At 45.7% G+C, this 15,662-nt stretch overlaps 1 protein-coding gene across 1 annotated transcript in view; it reads right to left on the reverse strand.

The window, feature by feature from the left end:
• The window catches only part of FAT2 (FAT atypical cadherin 2), a 79,249-nt gene that overhangs the window by 39,574 nt on the left and 24,013 nt on the right, over positions 1-15,662 (reverse strand). Inside the window, exons 3-9 of the mRNA XM_032851606.1 lie at positions 13,891-14,205; positions 9,040-9,098; positions 7,351-7,662; positions 6,171-6,381; positions 4,483-4,622; positions 3,596-3,877; positions 2,316-2,526 (exon numbers count right to left, since the gene is read on the reverse strand). Of these exons, the coding sequence (XP_032707497.1) occupies positions 2,316-2,526; positions 3,596-3,877; positions 4,483-4,622; positions 6,171-6,381; positions 7,351-7,662; positions 9,040-9,098; positions 13,891-14,205 (1,530 nt within the window). The remainder of the gene's footprint in view (positions 1-2,315; positions 2,527-3,595; positions 3,878-4,482; positions 4,623-6,170; positions 6,382-7,350; positions 7,663-9,039; positions 9,099-13,890; positions 14,206-15,662) is intronic.

Genomic DNA, 15,662 nt, shown 5'->3' on the forward strand with positions numbered 1-15,662 from the left:
AATTAAAGAGATTCTAGGACCCAGGGAAAGCTTTGTCTTTGACTAATCAGGAAGCCCAAATGAGAATAAAAGGGGAGTACTTTCTCCACATCTGGTAGCCTATGTTTTGTAGCCCTTTTAAAATTTAATATTTATTTTGATGAATGTATAATAAGATTTCAAATTTAAGTTTCAAGGAAAATTATAGTTAAACAATATTATATGATTCACAAAAAATAATGTTGAAAATTAATTGTATTTCCCTTAAAAAAAGTGTCTCAAAGTTATCACAGTTTTAAAAGTCTGACCTTATTTAGACAACAACATTACCTTCCTCCCCCCTTCCCCCCTTCCTCCCTCTGTCCCTCCCTCCCTTCCCGCCTGCCTGCCTTCCTTCCTTCCTTCCCTCCCTCCCTCCCTCTTTCCCTCTCTCTTTCTCTTTATGGTATGAACAGATAACATGAAAGCTCCTTCTTAACAAATGTTTAAGGATATAGCAAAATATTGCTAATTATAGGCACTATGTCACATAGAAGATTTCTAGAATTTCATCTTGCATAACTGACACTCCCCTCCACCATTTTACTGAGATATAATTGACATATGATGTTGTGTTGGTTTAAGGTGTACAACATAACGATTTGATGTACATATATATTGCAAAGTGATTGTCAAAATAAGTTTAGCTAACATCCATCATCTCGCATAGGCACATTTTTTTTTCTTATAATGAGATGATTACCTATTTAATGCCATGGCTCAGTAACACCTGAATAATTCTGCTCACTACAGGGTGCAGGTCTTCCCCTCAGGGAAGTATTGCTCTTTTACTCTTCTTATGCTGTTTAGCACTCAGGTGCATATTTTATTATTTCAGTGGCAAACAAATAGCTGGGCTTCATCACAAAACACTCTACCTGATTCCCCCCCGGTCATGGAAGCCATTCTCCAGCTGACCAGTGAGGTGATTCCCAATTTGCCCATGTGATACAAACCCTAAGTTCTGTCAAAGAATACAGTTTCAATAGGTAGACTGAAGTTTAAAAGTAGTTCTATTAAAAGTAGCCAAGCAGACCACCTAAGCATAATTATAATTTGTTATACCACTAAGAGAAAAAATTGGGGCACAAAATTGTATATTGACTTCAATCTTACTATGGCAAAAAGATGCACCAAAAAGACAAGCGGGAAAGACACAAAATGATTTTGTTTGTGCTGAAAACTGTGGCTGAATGCTATTTTCTTCTTCATATATTCCTGCCTCTCTCATGTTTTAAAAAATAAGTGTGTGTTACTGCTATAATCAGAAGACTATCTTAAAACTAATCTTAACTTATCTGGAAAATGAAATTAGTACCTCCATCAATGGGGTTGTCAATGAGATAAAATGAGGTAAAAGATGTGAGTGTGCTTTATAAATCACAGAAAGTAAGCAACTAATGGGTTAGTATTACTGTTTTTCAGTGATGCATAGATTTCTGCCACGTGGCAAGATATAACAATTCTGTTTCTTAAAAAAATGCAAAAGCTCTGATTTCTAGAAAGTATATAAGCAATAAATGAACATTATGCTCTATGAGAGCACAAGGCAAGTCACATTCACTATGTCCCTCCACAGCATCTAGCTCTATGGAGTATTAACTTTGTTAAAGATAATAAGTATTAAGTATCATTAATTATGAATTATCAAACATAATTGTCATTAATAATTAGTTGGATTCTAGATATTGTCATTTTTTGTTTCTTTAATTATGTACAATTAACACTTATCAATGATAGCAATAAACCCTTGGCATTCATATAATATTTTACAGTTTACAACATGTATTAACATATATCTTCTCTTTTAATCTTTACAAAGGCTTTCTGGCACGGGGAATATTGTTCCCATTTTTGAGAGGGGAAAACTGTATAACAGATACGAAAATGATACAGCCTTAATAGAAAATGTTACTACTAAATGTAATTCCTAAAACTGTGCCATCCATCTTATAAGGTATTTATAGGTCCTTTCTGTCATAAAGGCACAGATACTACATTTTAAAATGTTGCGTGGACTTCATAAGCATCCTTTACAAATACGGTTATTGGTGAATTTATATAATATGTATGTAAATTCTTCCATAACTTAAGTAGGCCCTTAGTTATTATCCTTACCACCTTCAGAAGTACATTAAGTTAGGTTATTATAATCCCAGAGAATGCTCTAGAAATGGTATTTGCCACAGCTTAGAGAACCTGGCATTTGATCTACTTGCAAATTCATGCCCCTGGGCCTTTTTCTTATTGCCAGAGACTCTTCCCTCATGCTCTGGACTCGTGGCCAAGCCTCTCACCTTTGAGGAGGGAGTAGTGGACCTCAGCATTGGCTCCCCGGTCACCATCCATGGCTCGGACCTGGAACAGCTCTGTGCCAGGGGCCGTGGTGTCAGGAACGCTTGCCTCATAGTGGAGCTGGGTGAAGTGGGGTGTGTGGAGGTTTCCATCCTCCACATAAATGGACACCCACACAAAGTTCCTCTTGATGGGCATCTCCTGGTCTCGGACCTATGGGCCCAAGGGGTTAATGCCATGAGCAGCAAATGGAATGGGAGGAGGCAGGGTTAAATTAAGGTCAATGAAATAGAATGCTGGTGGAAAATATATCTAATTGTAACTCTCTGTGTTCTTTTAAATTTTGCTCTCATTTATCCTCTTTTTTAAAAAATAAATGTGTAAATTAGTGATTATTAGGCTTAGCTGTTTTCATGGATAATCCCACTTTAGGAGAAAGGCAGAAATAAGCACAGAAACAGTATTGTCCAAATTGGGTCTCAGAGACTATTAGTTCCTCGAGATGTTAACATGTTACGCAGGGGGAAGAAATTCTACTAAATTTAGGGGACACTGAATTAAATGAAGCTAAAGTTTTCTTTGCTGTAGGATTTTTCAGAGCTTTTATTGTATATTTATGTGCCCAGAGGATGATAAACTAGCACATAAAACCCTGCAACTTGAGCCAGGGAGGCTGGCTTTGATTCTGGTTCCATCATAAAGAACTGTATGATGGTGAGCAAGTTTTTGTCCCTCTGTGGGCCTCAGGTATAAGATGAGAGAAGTGGGCCGGGTCAGGGCTGAGACCCAGTGAGACACATGAGGCACACAGGGCGTAGGTTGAGGGAGGCTCCCTCTCAGGGTCACAAAATCGTAGACACAGAACCCTGAAAGTGAGTCTTTCTTCTATGTTGTGCCCTGCACACCTCACTTCCTCACCCCAGTGCTTGCTGTGGGGGGGTGGGGGATGGTCTCCGGTCCTTCCCACCTCTGACACGATGTCAGGCCCCATTGTGCTCATGCAGTCATGGAGCAGGGAGAGAACTATTGGGGAGTATTTGGAGTGAGCCCAGAGAAAGCTGGGGTTGCATGTGCTTCCTTGGCAGCTCTCCCCTCTTCTTTACTCTTGGACATCCCTTATGGGCGCCTCTGGCTGGCTGTGAAATATCATATCTCATGTCATAGATCATCACGGGCATCCGTACACACCAGGGGAAAGGGAACCTTCATCATGCCTCTGTGTGTGTCCACCCCCACACATCCACATGCAAGTGCATCTTCCCGGATTTCTCTGTTTACTCACCATAACTGTCAGAGTGTGATGGGAGGGGCCCGAGCCCAAGTCCAACTTCCCCACCGTTACCAGGACACCACTGCTTGGGTCCAGCTGGAAGAGACTGGCACTTCCCGGGTCCTGGCTGCCATGTATGGTGTAGATGAGGCCCTTGCCCTTGTCTGGATCTGTGGCCTGGACTCGGAGGAGCTCCACCCCAGGCAGTGTGTCCTGGGGAACTCTGACTTCATAATGAGCCTCCAGAAACTGGGGCCGATGGTGATTAACATTGGCAATCATGAAGATGTAGACCTAGGGAGGAGAATGAAAGAGAAGGTAGACCGTAAGCTCTAGGACCTTGTCTTTCTATCTGGTTCTTCACCATATCATCTGTGCCTAGCGTAGTGCCTGGCACACAGCTGTCACTCTATAAATATTTGTTGAATGAATGATAGGGTTTCAAAATCACAAAGCTTTGAAATAACATGCAGTCTAGTGGTTTTCAAAACACAAAATTCTGGTTCAAAGGGCTTTTTTCTTCAAGTGAAATTTTTTATGAAATTCCAACACCTGAAATAGGTAAAACTCAGGCTGAAGCCATAGTAGAAATCCAGGAACCCACTGACCATCATTTCTCATACTCATGGTAGCCCCTATAGAACTCTATCTTAAATTGAGAAAACTGCTGGTTTAGACAAAGCCCTTCATTACACAGAGATCCACAGTGGAAACAAGAATTGTCCCAAGAGCACAGAAGTAGAAAGTGTATCAGGTAAGACTGGAGGGCAAAACCTTGATTCCATATTCAGTGCCCTCTGAGATACACCACATCCACTGCAAGCCCTCCGTAGCTTCATCCCAACCAAGGAGGCCTCCCATCCGCTCTCAGCTCAGGGATCCCTGGGGAGGCTTCTCACCTGAGTGGCAATGGTGTGGGACCCATCGGTCACCTCCACGGTCAAGTTATAGTTCGACCTCCTCCTTGTGTCCAGAGGCTTGGCAATGACGATGCTGCCTGTGGTCTTCTCAATATCAAAGTCCATGTCCTTGTCACCACCTGGAGTGGGAGCAGGGGGGAAAGCACACACCCTCAGTGATGGTGACGGTAGTAGTGCCCCAGGACTTGGCCGGCAGATTGACAGGAGGTGGTAGTAGGTCCTGTCAAGTTATTGTCCAATTTTTTAAGATCTGAGTGATGATACAGAAAAAGGTAAATGTATAAGGACAAACGAGTGCCAGAGGAAGTCCAGTGTTTTCCATAGAACGTGTTCTGCTGCCGGGACTGAAGCGGGCAGGAGTACTGGAGCTCTACCTCATGGCTTATAGGACAGTTTGCAGAGTCTAAATGAAAGAATGAAAGAATGAAACTAACTCTGTTCAACAAGAGGGAATTGATTTCATAAACTATATGAATCTAAAATATAGAATTAACATACAACTATTTAAGTGTCTACTAAATAGAAATCTGTTTAGTGGCGTGGAAATATATTCACCTTATATTTTAAAAGGTTATAAAACAATACTTTAATATAATCCTAAGTGTGTGTGTGTGTGTGTGTGTGTGTGTGTGTGTAAAGAAAAATGACTAAAACAGAAAGCCATCAACATTTTGGCTGTGGATTATCTTCTGACTGGCGGGAGTTTGAGTGATTTTAATTCTCTTCTCACACTCATTGGTGTTTCTTTAATGATTTATGGAGTACATGTGTTAATTTTGTACAAAGGGGGGAAAAAGCCAAACAAGAATAGTGAATCAGAATTGAAATTAGATCCAGGAGGTCAAAAAGCTTGGGACTGGTGTACATTTAATCTCTGAACCAGGCCTGGAATCTCTGTAATAGGACTCCACAGTTCATGTGGCCCTGAAACCCTCAGAGATTCTTAACCTGGAATCCCTGGCTGGGTTTCAGAGAATCTATAAACCCTTATATTTGTATGCAAACGTGTGTGTGTGTGTGTGCGCGCGCGCACATGCACATCTTTCTGGGAAGAGGGCCTGAGCATTCATAAGATTCCCAAACAATTCATCAGAGTCCCAAAGGGGTCTGTGATTCTCCTCTCCCCAGATATTTTAACAAGTCTTCAAAGGAATTGCAGAGAAGACCATGAGAGCTTGGACCCAAGTGTCTCCTATAAAGAAAATGGACACTTCCCCATGATTGTGAGGATAGAACCTGGGATTAGAATACTGAGCATGGCCCCAGGGTACAGCAGTCCTCAGGCTCCTGGTGAATGATGTCAGCTCTACATGGATCTCACATTGAGGCAGGAGAGGAAACACAAGACTTGTGCTTTCTCCCAAGTCTCCCAGGCCCTTGGAGTAACTGAGGTTCTGACCAACTGGGGCTGGTGGGGGAGGGGGTACCAGGGAGGCCATGGAGGCTCTCACTGAGATCATAGCTAGTGTGGAAGGCAAATTTGGCAGAAGTGCTGCTTCTGCTCACCCGCTGGCCCGGAGAGTAAGGGAAGAGACAGTCACTACTCGTAGTCAGAGGAGGGGATGCCAGGGAGCATGACCGGAATGAGAGTGCTCAGAAGGACTGGGCTGTGAGCACCAAGGCTGGGCTATAAGGATGGGAGAGGCTGGCCCTCCTAGGGCTCTCACCGGAGATGTTGAACCAGAAGAGACCCGGTCTGCCCTCCACACTGATGACGCCCACCATGTGGTTCACGGGGTCAGTCTCCATGACTGTGAAGCTGTAGTGGGGCTCGTCAAAGGCCAGTGGTATGGAGGAGGACCGGGGCTGGGGGATCCACTCGATGTGTAGCCGGACACTGGCTGAGAGTGGTGGCTGCCCACTGTCTGTTGCTTTGATCTGAAAAGAAGCCAAACCTGAAATTGAGGCTTTGTCTGCAGGTCTGGGGCCAAGAAATAAGAAGACCTGGGTGGTCAGCCAAGAGACAGAGCACCCTGTGACCGGTGGAGCTGGGCTTTTAGCCACTAGTGCATTCATTCACCACGCAGTTGAAGGCTCACTGTGAACAGGCACCGTGCTAGTTCCTGCAGGCACAGTGGGGAACTAAACAAATAACCTGGGCCCAAGAACTTCATGCATAGTGAAAAAATATCAGAGCCACCATTAACTGAAGCCTTGCTGCGTGCTAATTCTCAAGCTGGCCTTGGCATATGGGGTCCTTCCTAACAACCATATAAATAAACTAAATAGAATTTATGGAGCTCTCACTAGTATCTGGCCCTGCTCTAAGAGCAATATGTGCTCTATCTAATTTCATTCTCATAACATCCCTGAGAGAGGTACCATTACATCTCCCTTTAGCAGGAGGAAATGCATTCAGCTGTCTGAGATCAGCTGCCTGGCCAGCAATGAGGCTGGGGTTGGATTCAGGCTGTCAGCCATGAGAGTCCCTGTCCTAGCCACTTGTTATGTTGGCTTCCTACAAGGAAAATGTTCTTACCCCCATTTTACAGATCATAAAACAAAGTTCAAAGAGGCTCACGGACTTGTCCATAGTCACACAGGTGTAAAAGGGCAGAGCTAGGCTTGGAACCAAGGCTTACATCCAAAGTCTAGGCTACCCTCACCAAAATCCTTACCTCTAAGAATAGAGCAGATTTCTCAGGCAAGAACCTTACTGCCTTCAAAGAGAAAGCCCCAGAATTCTGATGCTTTGGCTGATGTCAGGGCTCCCATTTCTCTCAGAGAAAGCCAGGGAAGGAAGTACCTGCCTTCACCATGCCTGTTTCCCTTCTCCTGTATCCTCAAAAAAAAAATCCCTTAGCAGATATGACAGTCCCCCCTCGGAGGCCTCCATCCCCTCCTCACCGTGAGGATGTTGTATTCTCCAGCTGTGAAGGTGCTGCTGGATGACACCATGCCTGTGGCTGGGTCGATACTGAAGCTCCCTTCATCACTCTCCTCGATACTGTAGGTGACCCTGCCATTGAGACCCTCATCGGGGTCTGAAGCCACCAGCCTGTACACGGGCCCAGGGGTGGCCGGGCTCAGCCTCTCTGGAAGGCGGACATTGAAGAGCTTGTGCGAGAACACAGGGGGGTTGTCATTGACATCTAAGATGCGTACCACCACCCTGGAGGTGGACTTTAAGGAGGGCTCCCCGTTGTCCAGCACAGTCACCTAGGGACAGGATAGGGTATGAATCGCCAAATGCAAAGCATGAGTATGCATCTCCACCCACTGCAACCCTGCCACCGCCCCTCCCTTCGACGGCCTGAGAATAGTAGTTGGTCCGTTCGTTGGTATATGCTTATGATTTTTATTATCATCACTTCACCTACTTGGAACCCAGCTCTCCAGTAATCTCACCCACAGGAAAGCCAGAAAGAACTGGAAGAAAACAAAGCCACAGAGGCTCTAGAGAGAAGCTAGTGCTCTTTACTCAGGAGGCCCATGGGCCATTTCTTGGAAACCATTTACTTTTTATTTGCTTGTAATTCTCATGAGCTTTGTTCTCCGGTTTCCTTAAGCTACTGGAGGTTAGAAAAAAAAAACAAATGAGAAGATGTTTATGAAGGAGTGGGTGGTACCTTTTGAGTCAGACATGTGGACCGATGCATGAAATGAAATCCAGAGGGAGAGAAAAGGCACTAAGACAACTTCAGAATCAGGGGCTATTACATGTAGGGGCAAATCGTCCCACGCATCAATAGCCTCAAGGGCATCCTACAAGATAGGACATTTCCACTCTAAGTGGTTCTGAATTTTTAAAATATTTTGGTGTCTAAAGAGAAATACCTCTACTGAACTAGGGAGAATGCCTCCGTCCCAGAAGGCCATTTAGCAGCTGATTACTAATATTACCTATTTCTGACAAAGGGAATGTGCAGACCTGGGAGCACAGAAGGCCAATTTATTTTAATTCTGCCGAAGAATGTGTGTCCCTCCCACCCGACGTCTTTAAGACTGAAAGAGATGCCTGTTAATCAGTTACGGATGGCTGCAAAAGGGGTATAACTAGATTCCTTCTGATTTACTCCCCTCTTCTCTGATTTACTGACTCCTCCTGTTGGATTGGGCCCCAGGGATGTTTATGTGATTTTAGAAACATCCTAGAACCCACAGCTCTAGAGAACAAAGGTCTGGGTTTTCATCAGGGCTCAGCTACTGCCCTAGTACTTGACCTGGGGTGACTCTCTCTCTGGCTATAGGGATGGGCTGGAAACCAGAGTCAACACGTACATAGCACGTGTGTACCACTCCCTCTTCCAGCACTCACTGCAGGCTTTACTAATCAACCAGTGCTTCCTGCCCAGTCCAGACATGGTTTCAGATTCCTTCCCTTCCCTGTGCTGGAGAGCCAGGGAAGCCCCTGAGAGTCATGGCCACCAACCAGGGCAAGACTCAGCCTAAGAAACTCCTCCACCCTGAGCCCAGGGCCCTCGTCAGCCACAGTGCCTGGAGACATGCGTGTGGCCTCAGGGCCTGGCTCAGCTTCCGCTTGGATTCCTTCAGGAGGTTTTTGAATCCAGTGAATGAGTTCACACCATTACTCACCTCCAGGATATGTTCATCCTTGTTCTCTCTGTCCAGCTGCCGGGCGGTGGATAGGAGACCTGGGGGAGAGGTGGAAGGATGGAGACCTAAGCAAAGGGCTCCCCAGGCCACTTTCTCGGAAGTGAGTTCTCAGATACATCAAATCCTAGGGCAGAATTTTTCTGGTCTTTGGAGAATAAGGACATTACAGAGGAATGGGACTCTGGAGAAGAGAGGGAGGTGAGGAGGTGGGAGAGCACAGCAGAGATAACGGGATCAGTGGAGGTTCCCACCTATGTCCTGTTTTCACCGATAGTAGGGATGCTGTGTGCAATGTACTACGTGGGGAGGGGGAAGCAGCTTGTGTCCTCTGGGCTCCTCTCAGCTTGCCTGTAAATTAAGGAAGGTGGATTTGGTTATCTGTAAGTCTAGTTTTAATTTTCTGAGTCACTACGGCTATAAATTGAGGCCACCTGAGGCCACGAAAGAGAGAAGATTCTCTTGCAGGCATCAGGGAAGTCAAGATGGAGGTAATGCAAGAGGGGCATCCAAGCCCACAGACAGAGCAGTCAGGGCTGGGTAGGGAAGGTCTCTTAAGAGAAAGCAGAGCAGATAGAGGTCAGGGGGTCATCTGAAATTTTCAGTAAGTTTTTTTCTCTTGTTTAGGCAGTTAAATGATGGAGTAATGAAGTGTGGGGTTGTGGGCTCAGTGAGGAGAGGGGAGGGGATTTGGTGTTGGGGTGGAGCCTCCAGCGCCAGCAATGGGATCGACCTCTGTTAGGTAAGTGTTCTTGCCTTTTGCAATAGAACCCAGTCACCGGTAGAACCAAACTCCCTCTCTCCTCTGAGCACTCTCCGCGGGACTCTTTCTTCCCTGCTGCGGGCAGACATGGGGGCAGGGGAGCAGAGAAGGTTTCTGGAAAGCCCCACAGCCAGATTCCCTTCCAGTCAGGGAAGAAAGACACATTCCGCTGGGACAGTGTGACTGTTGTCCCAGGTGACCCCACCCAGCTTATCCCCAAGATGAGGGGCCTGACAAGGAAGGACCCAGGATCTAGGGGGCCCCCAGAAATAGTGCAGGGACGAGAGGGCCTCAGCTGGTAAACCTTCCCTCTGGCTCCGTGCTGGCTTTCCTCCCTGCACCTTCTCTCTCTCCATTCCCTCTTGTCCCTTTCCTTTCTGACTCTCTCTCTCTGTTTCTCCCTCACCATCCTCCTTCTCTTTCCCTTACCCCTCTCTGCCGCTCTCCCTTCCCCTGTTTACCTCTCTGAATCACACATTTTTTTCTCTGTCTCTCTGATTTTTCTTCTTTCTCTCCTTTCTCTCACCACCACATCCCCTGACCTTCTAAGAGCCAGTGTCCCTGTAATTGCTGCCTGTGGCTTCTGGGTCATTGCCTCTGTTGTCAGCCTCATCCCCCTCTCTGAGGTCAGTGTCTGGATTCCCAGGAAGCACCAGGTAGAATGAGGACATGGCAGAGCCACCCACAGGGCTGTGTGAGGGCCAACTGAGTGCCCTTCCTGGCATGAGGTAGGCTTCATCATTTCTCCTCTCCAAACAGATGTTTCCCATCACCCATCTCAGGCCCACCTTTGACTTTTCCTCATCCAGTGATTTTCCAACCACTGTCAATTCCTCTTCTGATGGATTCCAGATCCTTCTACACCATTCACCTGGCCCACCACCGTCTAGGTCTTACCCCAACCACTTGCCCAGCTCCCTTTCCCTCGGGATCGTAACAGCCAACACTCATGGAGTTCCTGTGTGTTGTTCTTCCAAGCTCTCTCTCTCTCTCTCTCTCTCTCTCCTTCTCTCAATTAACTCATCTAATCTTCACAACCAGTCGGGAGGGGGCCATTATCCTCTGCACTTGACTGGTGGGAAAACTCAGGCAAAGAGCAGCTGAGTAACTGTCCCAAGATCTTACAGTGAGTAAGTGGGGAAATGGGATCTGCCTTTAGACAAGTGACCTACTTACTGGCTCATCCTCCCTACTGGCTATTGCTTCGGTGGCTCTCCCTGCCCAGGGGTCCTCGCAGACTGCTGCCTGTCAGTCCTCCCCCACCTTCCACTCAGCATGCCCACCCCCGCTTCATGCAACCATTGCTACTGCACCACACCGAGCATCTCCCTCTCTCCTCTGAGCAGTCGCAGCACCATGTCTACACATATCTTACAGCAGGGCTCCTTTGCACTGGCTCCTTCAGTTTTTTATACCCAGATCTTCATGCTCATGATGGGTGGAATGCCTGAAACTGTGTTTCCTTATCTTCGCATCTCAACATAGAACATAGTTTAAATGCTTCATAAGGACAGACACCTTTAAACATTTGCAGAACAAATGTGTGAATCTCTCAATTCCCTAGAGATTGTAGATGCTGGCAGAGATTCATTCATTTCCATCTTATCTGTTGAGGTCCTACTGTGTGCCAGGCACTGAAGATATTGTAGAGGGCAAAAACAGTCAAGGTTCCTTTTCTAGAAAGCCTTTGAAGTTTAGTGGAGGACAGGGATAATTAATGGAATAATCACACAAATGAACATAATGTTGTATGTGATAAGTGTTTAAAGAAGAAAGGGGTTGGGGCGCCTGGGTGGCTCAGTGGGTTAAGCCACTGCCTTCGGCTCAGGTCATGATCCCAGGGTCCTGGGATCGAGCCCTGCTTCGGGCTCTCTGCACAACAGGGAGCCTGCTTCCCTTCCTCTCTCTGCCTGCCTCTCTGCCTACTTGTGATCTCTGCCTGTCAAATAAATAAATAAAAAATCTTTTAAAAAAAAAAGAAGAAGAAGAAGAAAGGGGTGGATGGTGCTAGGAGATGTATTATAGTGTCAGGAAAAACTCCTCTCAAGAAAGAACAGCTGGGCTAGGATCCAAGAGAAGAGCAGAAGTTAGCCAGACAAAAGGAGAGGAGAAGAAACTTCTGGAAGAAAGTACAACATGAGCAAAGGCCATGTGGACTGAAATAGGTCACATGGCTGAAACCAGAGCATGGCAGGGTGAGAAAGGCAGGATAAAGCCCAAAAGGTCAGCATGGGCCATGTCAGACCCAAGTGTGTGAGACATGTTAGGATCTGACTTTATCTTAGGAATGTAGGGAAACCATCCAAGGTATCTAAGCAAGGAAGTGGGACAATATAATGGTGGTAAGAAGGGTGGACTGGGGGTTCTATTGTTGACTTAATTATTTTATTTTTAAATGTTCATGCTGGTTAAAATTTCTTCTCCTCAACTGCAGGAAGACTAAGAACATCTCTTCTCTCTAGGGCATTTTGCCAGACCCTGTGTCAAGGAACTGTTGACAGTAAACAGAGTAGGGATTTGGAAGATGTTGAGAAGCCAGTGCCTTAGGTGAGAGATCTCTTCTTTCTTCTGAAAGGGGAGGGACAGGATGGGCTCAGGTAGAGAGCCAACTTGGGCCTATTTTCCAGGGTGAAACGGTCCTTCTAAAAGGACTAATCCATTCCCGGAGGTCAAAAGTTAATGTCTGTGCAAAGACACTCATGTCCTCCAGCACTGTCTGTCCCAGGCTCATGCTCCCCTTTGTCTCCTTTTGTCTGAAAGATGGGAGACTAGTTTTCTCCCTTTCCACCTCCTCCAATCTCACCAAGGTTCTGTCCTTCCAAGAGTCAATTATTGGAGGGACACCCGTCTGTTGAGCATCCGACTCTTGATTTTGGCTCAGGTCATGATCTCGGGGTCATGGGATGGAGCCCTAAGTTGAGCTCTGTGTTCAGCAGGGAGTCTGGTTGAGATTCTCTCTCTCTTTCCCTCTCTCCCCTCCTTGGCCCCTCATGTGCTTGCTCACTCTCTCTCTCAAATAAATAAATAAATCTTTAAAAATAAAAAAGTGAATTTTTGCAGCCAGAGGATAGGATCTTGGGTTCAGAGGAGAAAGCATCAGCCTCGTCTGTTATAGGATTGTTGTTCATCCTCTAGGAGAAAGATGTGGCCTTGAAGACACATCCACAGTAGTGAGAGCTAGCTCCCAAATTCCAACACCAATAGGAGCCAGGCAGATAGCATAGATTCGGGGAGCAGGCTGGGAATAGTACAACAGGGAGTGAGACAACTGTGGAGATGGGAGGACATACACCTAATCTGCACTGGAAGCTGCTGTTGGCTCCAGCCAGTTGCAGCCCTGTGCAAATATGGGGTCAGTGTGGCCAGATCGCCACACTGTTTTTTTATGAACAACCAGAAATCTGGCACGTTTTATGGAATTTTCTAATTTTTAAGTGTTGGCAACAACTTGAAAAGTCATTGCTTAAAACTTGCACAGGCCAAATAAAACACCTCTGTGAGCTCTGACTGGCTCACTGCTACAAGCTCATGACCTGTGGATTCCTCTAAACCATCCACTGTCTTTGTCCCAGTGGCCTTGAGCCAAGGATAGGTGTTTGTGAGACAGTTGACTCCGCTGAAGTGGCCCTCCATTGCCACCACTTTGTGGGCAGGCTTGAGATCAGTTTAGAACTAGGGTTAAGAGATTCCATCTGTGGCTATGACTCAGGGAAGGGGTGGGTTTGGGAACACTCACAGGTCTGAAATATCCCAGCTTGACCATGAGACAAGCTTCTTAGCTTCCCTAGGCCCCAAGGAAAGAAATCCAACATATTCTTATTTTCCCAGAGACACAGACTTAGTAGAGCAGTGATTCTCAAACTTAGTACACATAAGAATCCCCTAGATATTTTGTTAAATAAAGTACGGATTTCTGGGCCCAGCCCTGTGTTCTGAGTCAGTAGGTATAACGTGGGGCCTCAGAATTTGAGTTTCTAACAAGTTCAATGGTGATGTTGCTGGTCTAGGACCAAACTTAGAAAAGCACTGTGGTAGAGATCACGATTCACCCAGATTTCTGAGGTCCTTACCTGTGAGAGGGTGAATTGCAAAGAATCCCATGTTGTTCCCACTGGTGATGTTAAAGGTCAGCTTTCCTTTGGAGCTGGAGTCTGGGTCCTGGGCATCCAGCTGAAGCACAGGAGTATGCAAGGGTGCATCCTCCTGGACAGAAGGGTAGAACACGGGCCTGGACATCTGGGGTGTGTTGTCGTTGACATCCGTAACCTCAATGTAGACTTCAGTTACAGAAGAGAGAGGTATGGAACCCCTATCCACTGCCAGTACCGTCAGCCAGTAGCAGGACACAAATTCTCGGTCCAGGGGTGCCAGAGTCTGAATCATACCTAGAGACAGTTGATCACCAAACCCAAAATATTTTAGATCCCACAGTAGCTTTAGAAATCACCTTACTTAGGGACGCCTGGGTGGCTCAGTGGGTTAAAACCTCTGCCTTGGGCTCAGGTCATGTTCCTAGGGTCCTGGGATCGAGCCCCACATCGGGCTCTCTGCTCAGCAGGGAGCCTGCTTCTTCCTCTCTCTCTTCCTGCCTCTCTGCCTACTTGTGATCTCTGTCTGTCAAATAAATAAAATCTTAAAAAAAAAAAAAAAGAAATCACCTTACTTAATAGTCCCCAAATGGTACTATGGAAATAGGAATTCCACAAGAAAAGGGGACTGCTGCCAAGGTCACGTAGGAGCTGCTGAGTCAAACAGGGGAATTCATATCCTTTTGCAGAGGCTCTCGGAGCCTTTCTTTGCTAAAATAGGCCCATAGCAATTGTCCTTAAACCAGTTCCTTCAAGTTTCAGGTATTATAGGTGCCAATTTGAGAGTTAAAGATTTGATGAATAAACTGCTGTCCCCCTTTCCAGCATCTTAATGATTTCAGAATCTTCATTAGTTCACTCACTCCATGAATTGCTTCCTTACAGGCCAGCACTGTTCTAGAGGTCCATGGTCCAATAGTAAGCAAAAGAAGCTTACACCCTAAGTTCTCATGGGTCACACTCAGCTGGAAGGACTTGTGAGAGGACAGGGCCCAGGTCCACAGCCATAGCATGTTCGAACTGAAGGAACCCCATGCCTTTTCAGGTGGGGAGTTGAGGCCCAGAGAAAGAATATGATTTGATCAAGATCATGTAGCAAGTGGGCAGAAGAGCTGGCTCTGTCATTGAATCTCAGTCTAATGCTCTTTCTACCACATCACCCTACCCTTCACCCTGGAAATAAACTGCCCATCAGATTATAAGCTCCGAGGCCATTGGCCTCGCCAATGACCTACCTTCATTCAACTGGGATCTCCCCTAAAGTGTCTAAAGTGCTCCCCTAGAGTGCCTAAAGTCCAGAACCTCAAAAGCAGAGGGTGCTTGCCAGTATTTGTTGAATTATACTTATTTTCTATGAAGCTTAAAAGGAATAACTAAGTTGGTGCCACCTTTTTGGAGGGCAATTTGGAATTATCTATTAACACTGAAGATATGCATTATCCATTGACCCAGCAACTGCATTTTTAAGAGATTTTCCTATAGAGATTCATGCATATGAGCAAAAGTATACGATCAAAGATATGACATCTATATGATATAATAAAATGCAGCTATTAAAAAAGAAAGGGAAATATATGCATTGAGATAAGAGATATTCTGGTGTAATGTTATGGAGAAAAAAAGTATTGCAGTCTTAGTGTCTTTTGTATTCTTTTCTCATACAATAAAATAAGCAGTGATGATAAATTTATAAGATTATAGACCAAATTGTTAATAAAGATTATATCTGGGGAGGTGAGACACAAAAAAATACA

The sequence above is a fragment of the Lontra canadensis genome, unplaced genomic scaffold, assembly GCF_010015895.1.
Source record: "Lontra canadensis isolate GAN:19392208 unplaced genomic scaffold, GSC_riverotter_1.0 scaffold5, whole genome shotgun sequence".
Lineage (NCBI taxonomy): Eukaryota > Metazoa > Chordata > Mammalia > Carnivora > Mustelidae > Lontra > Lontra canadensis.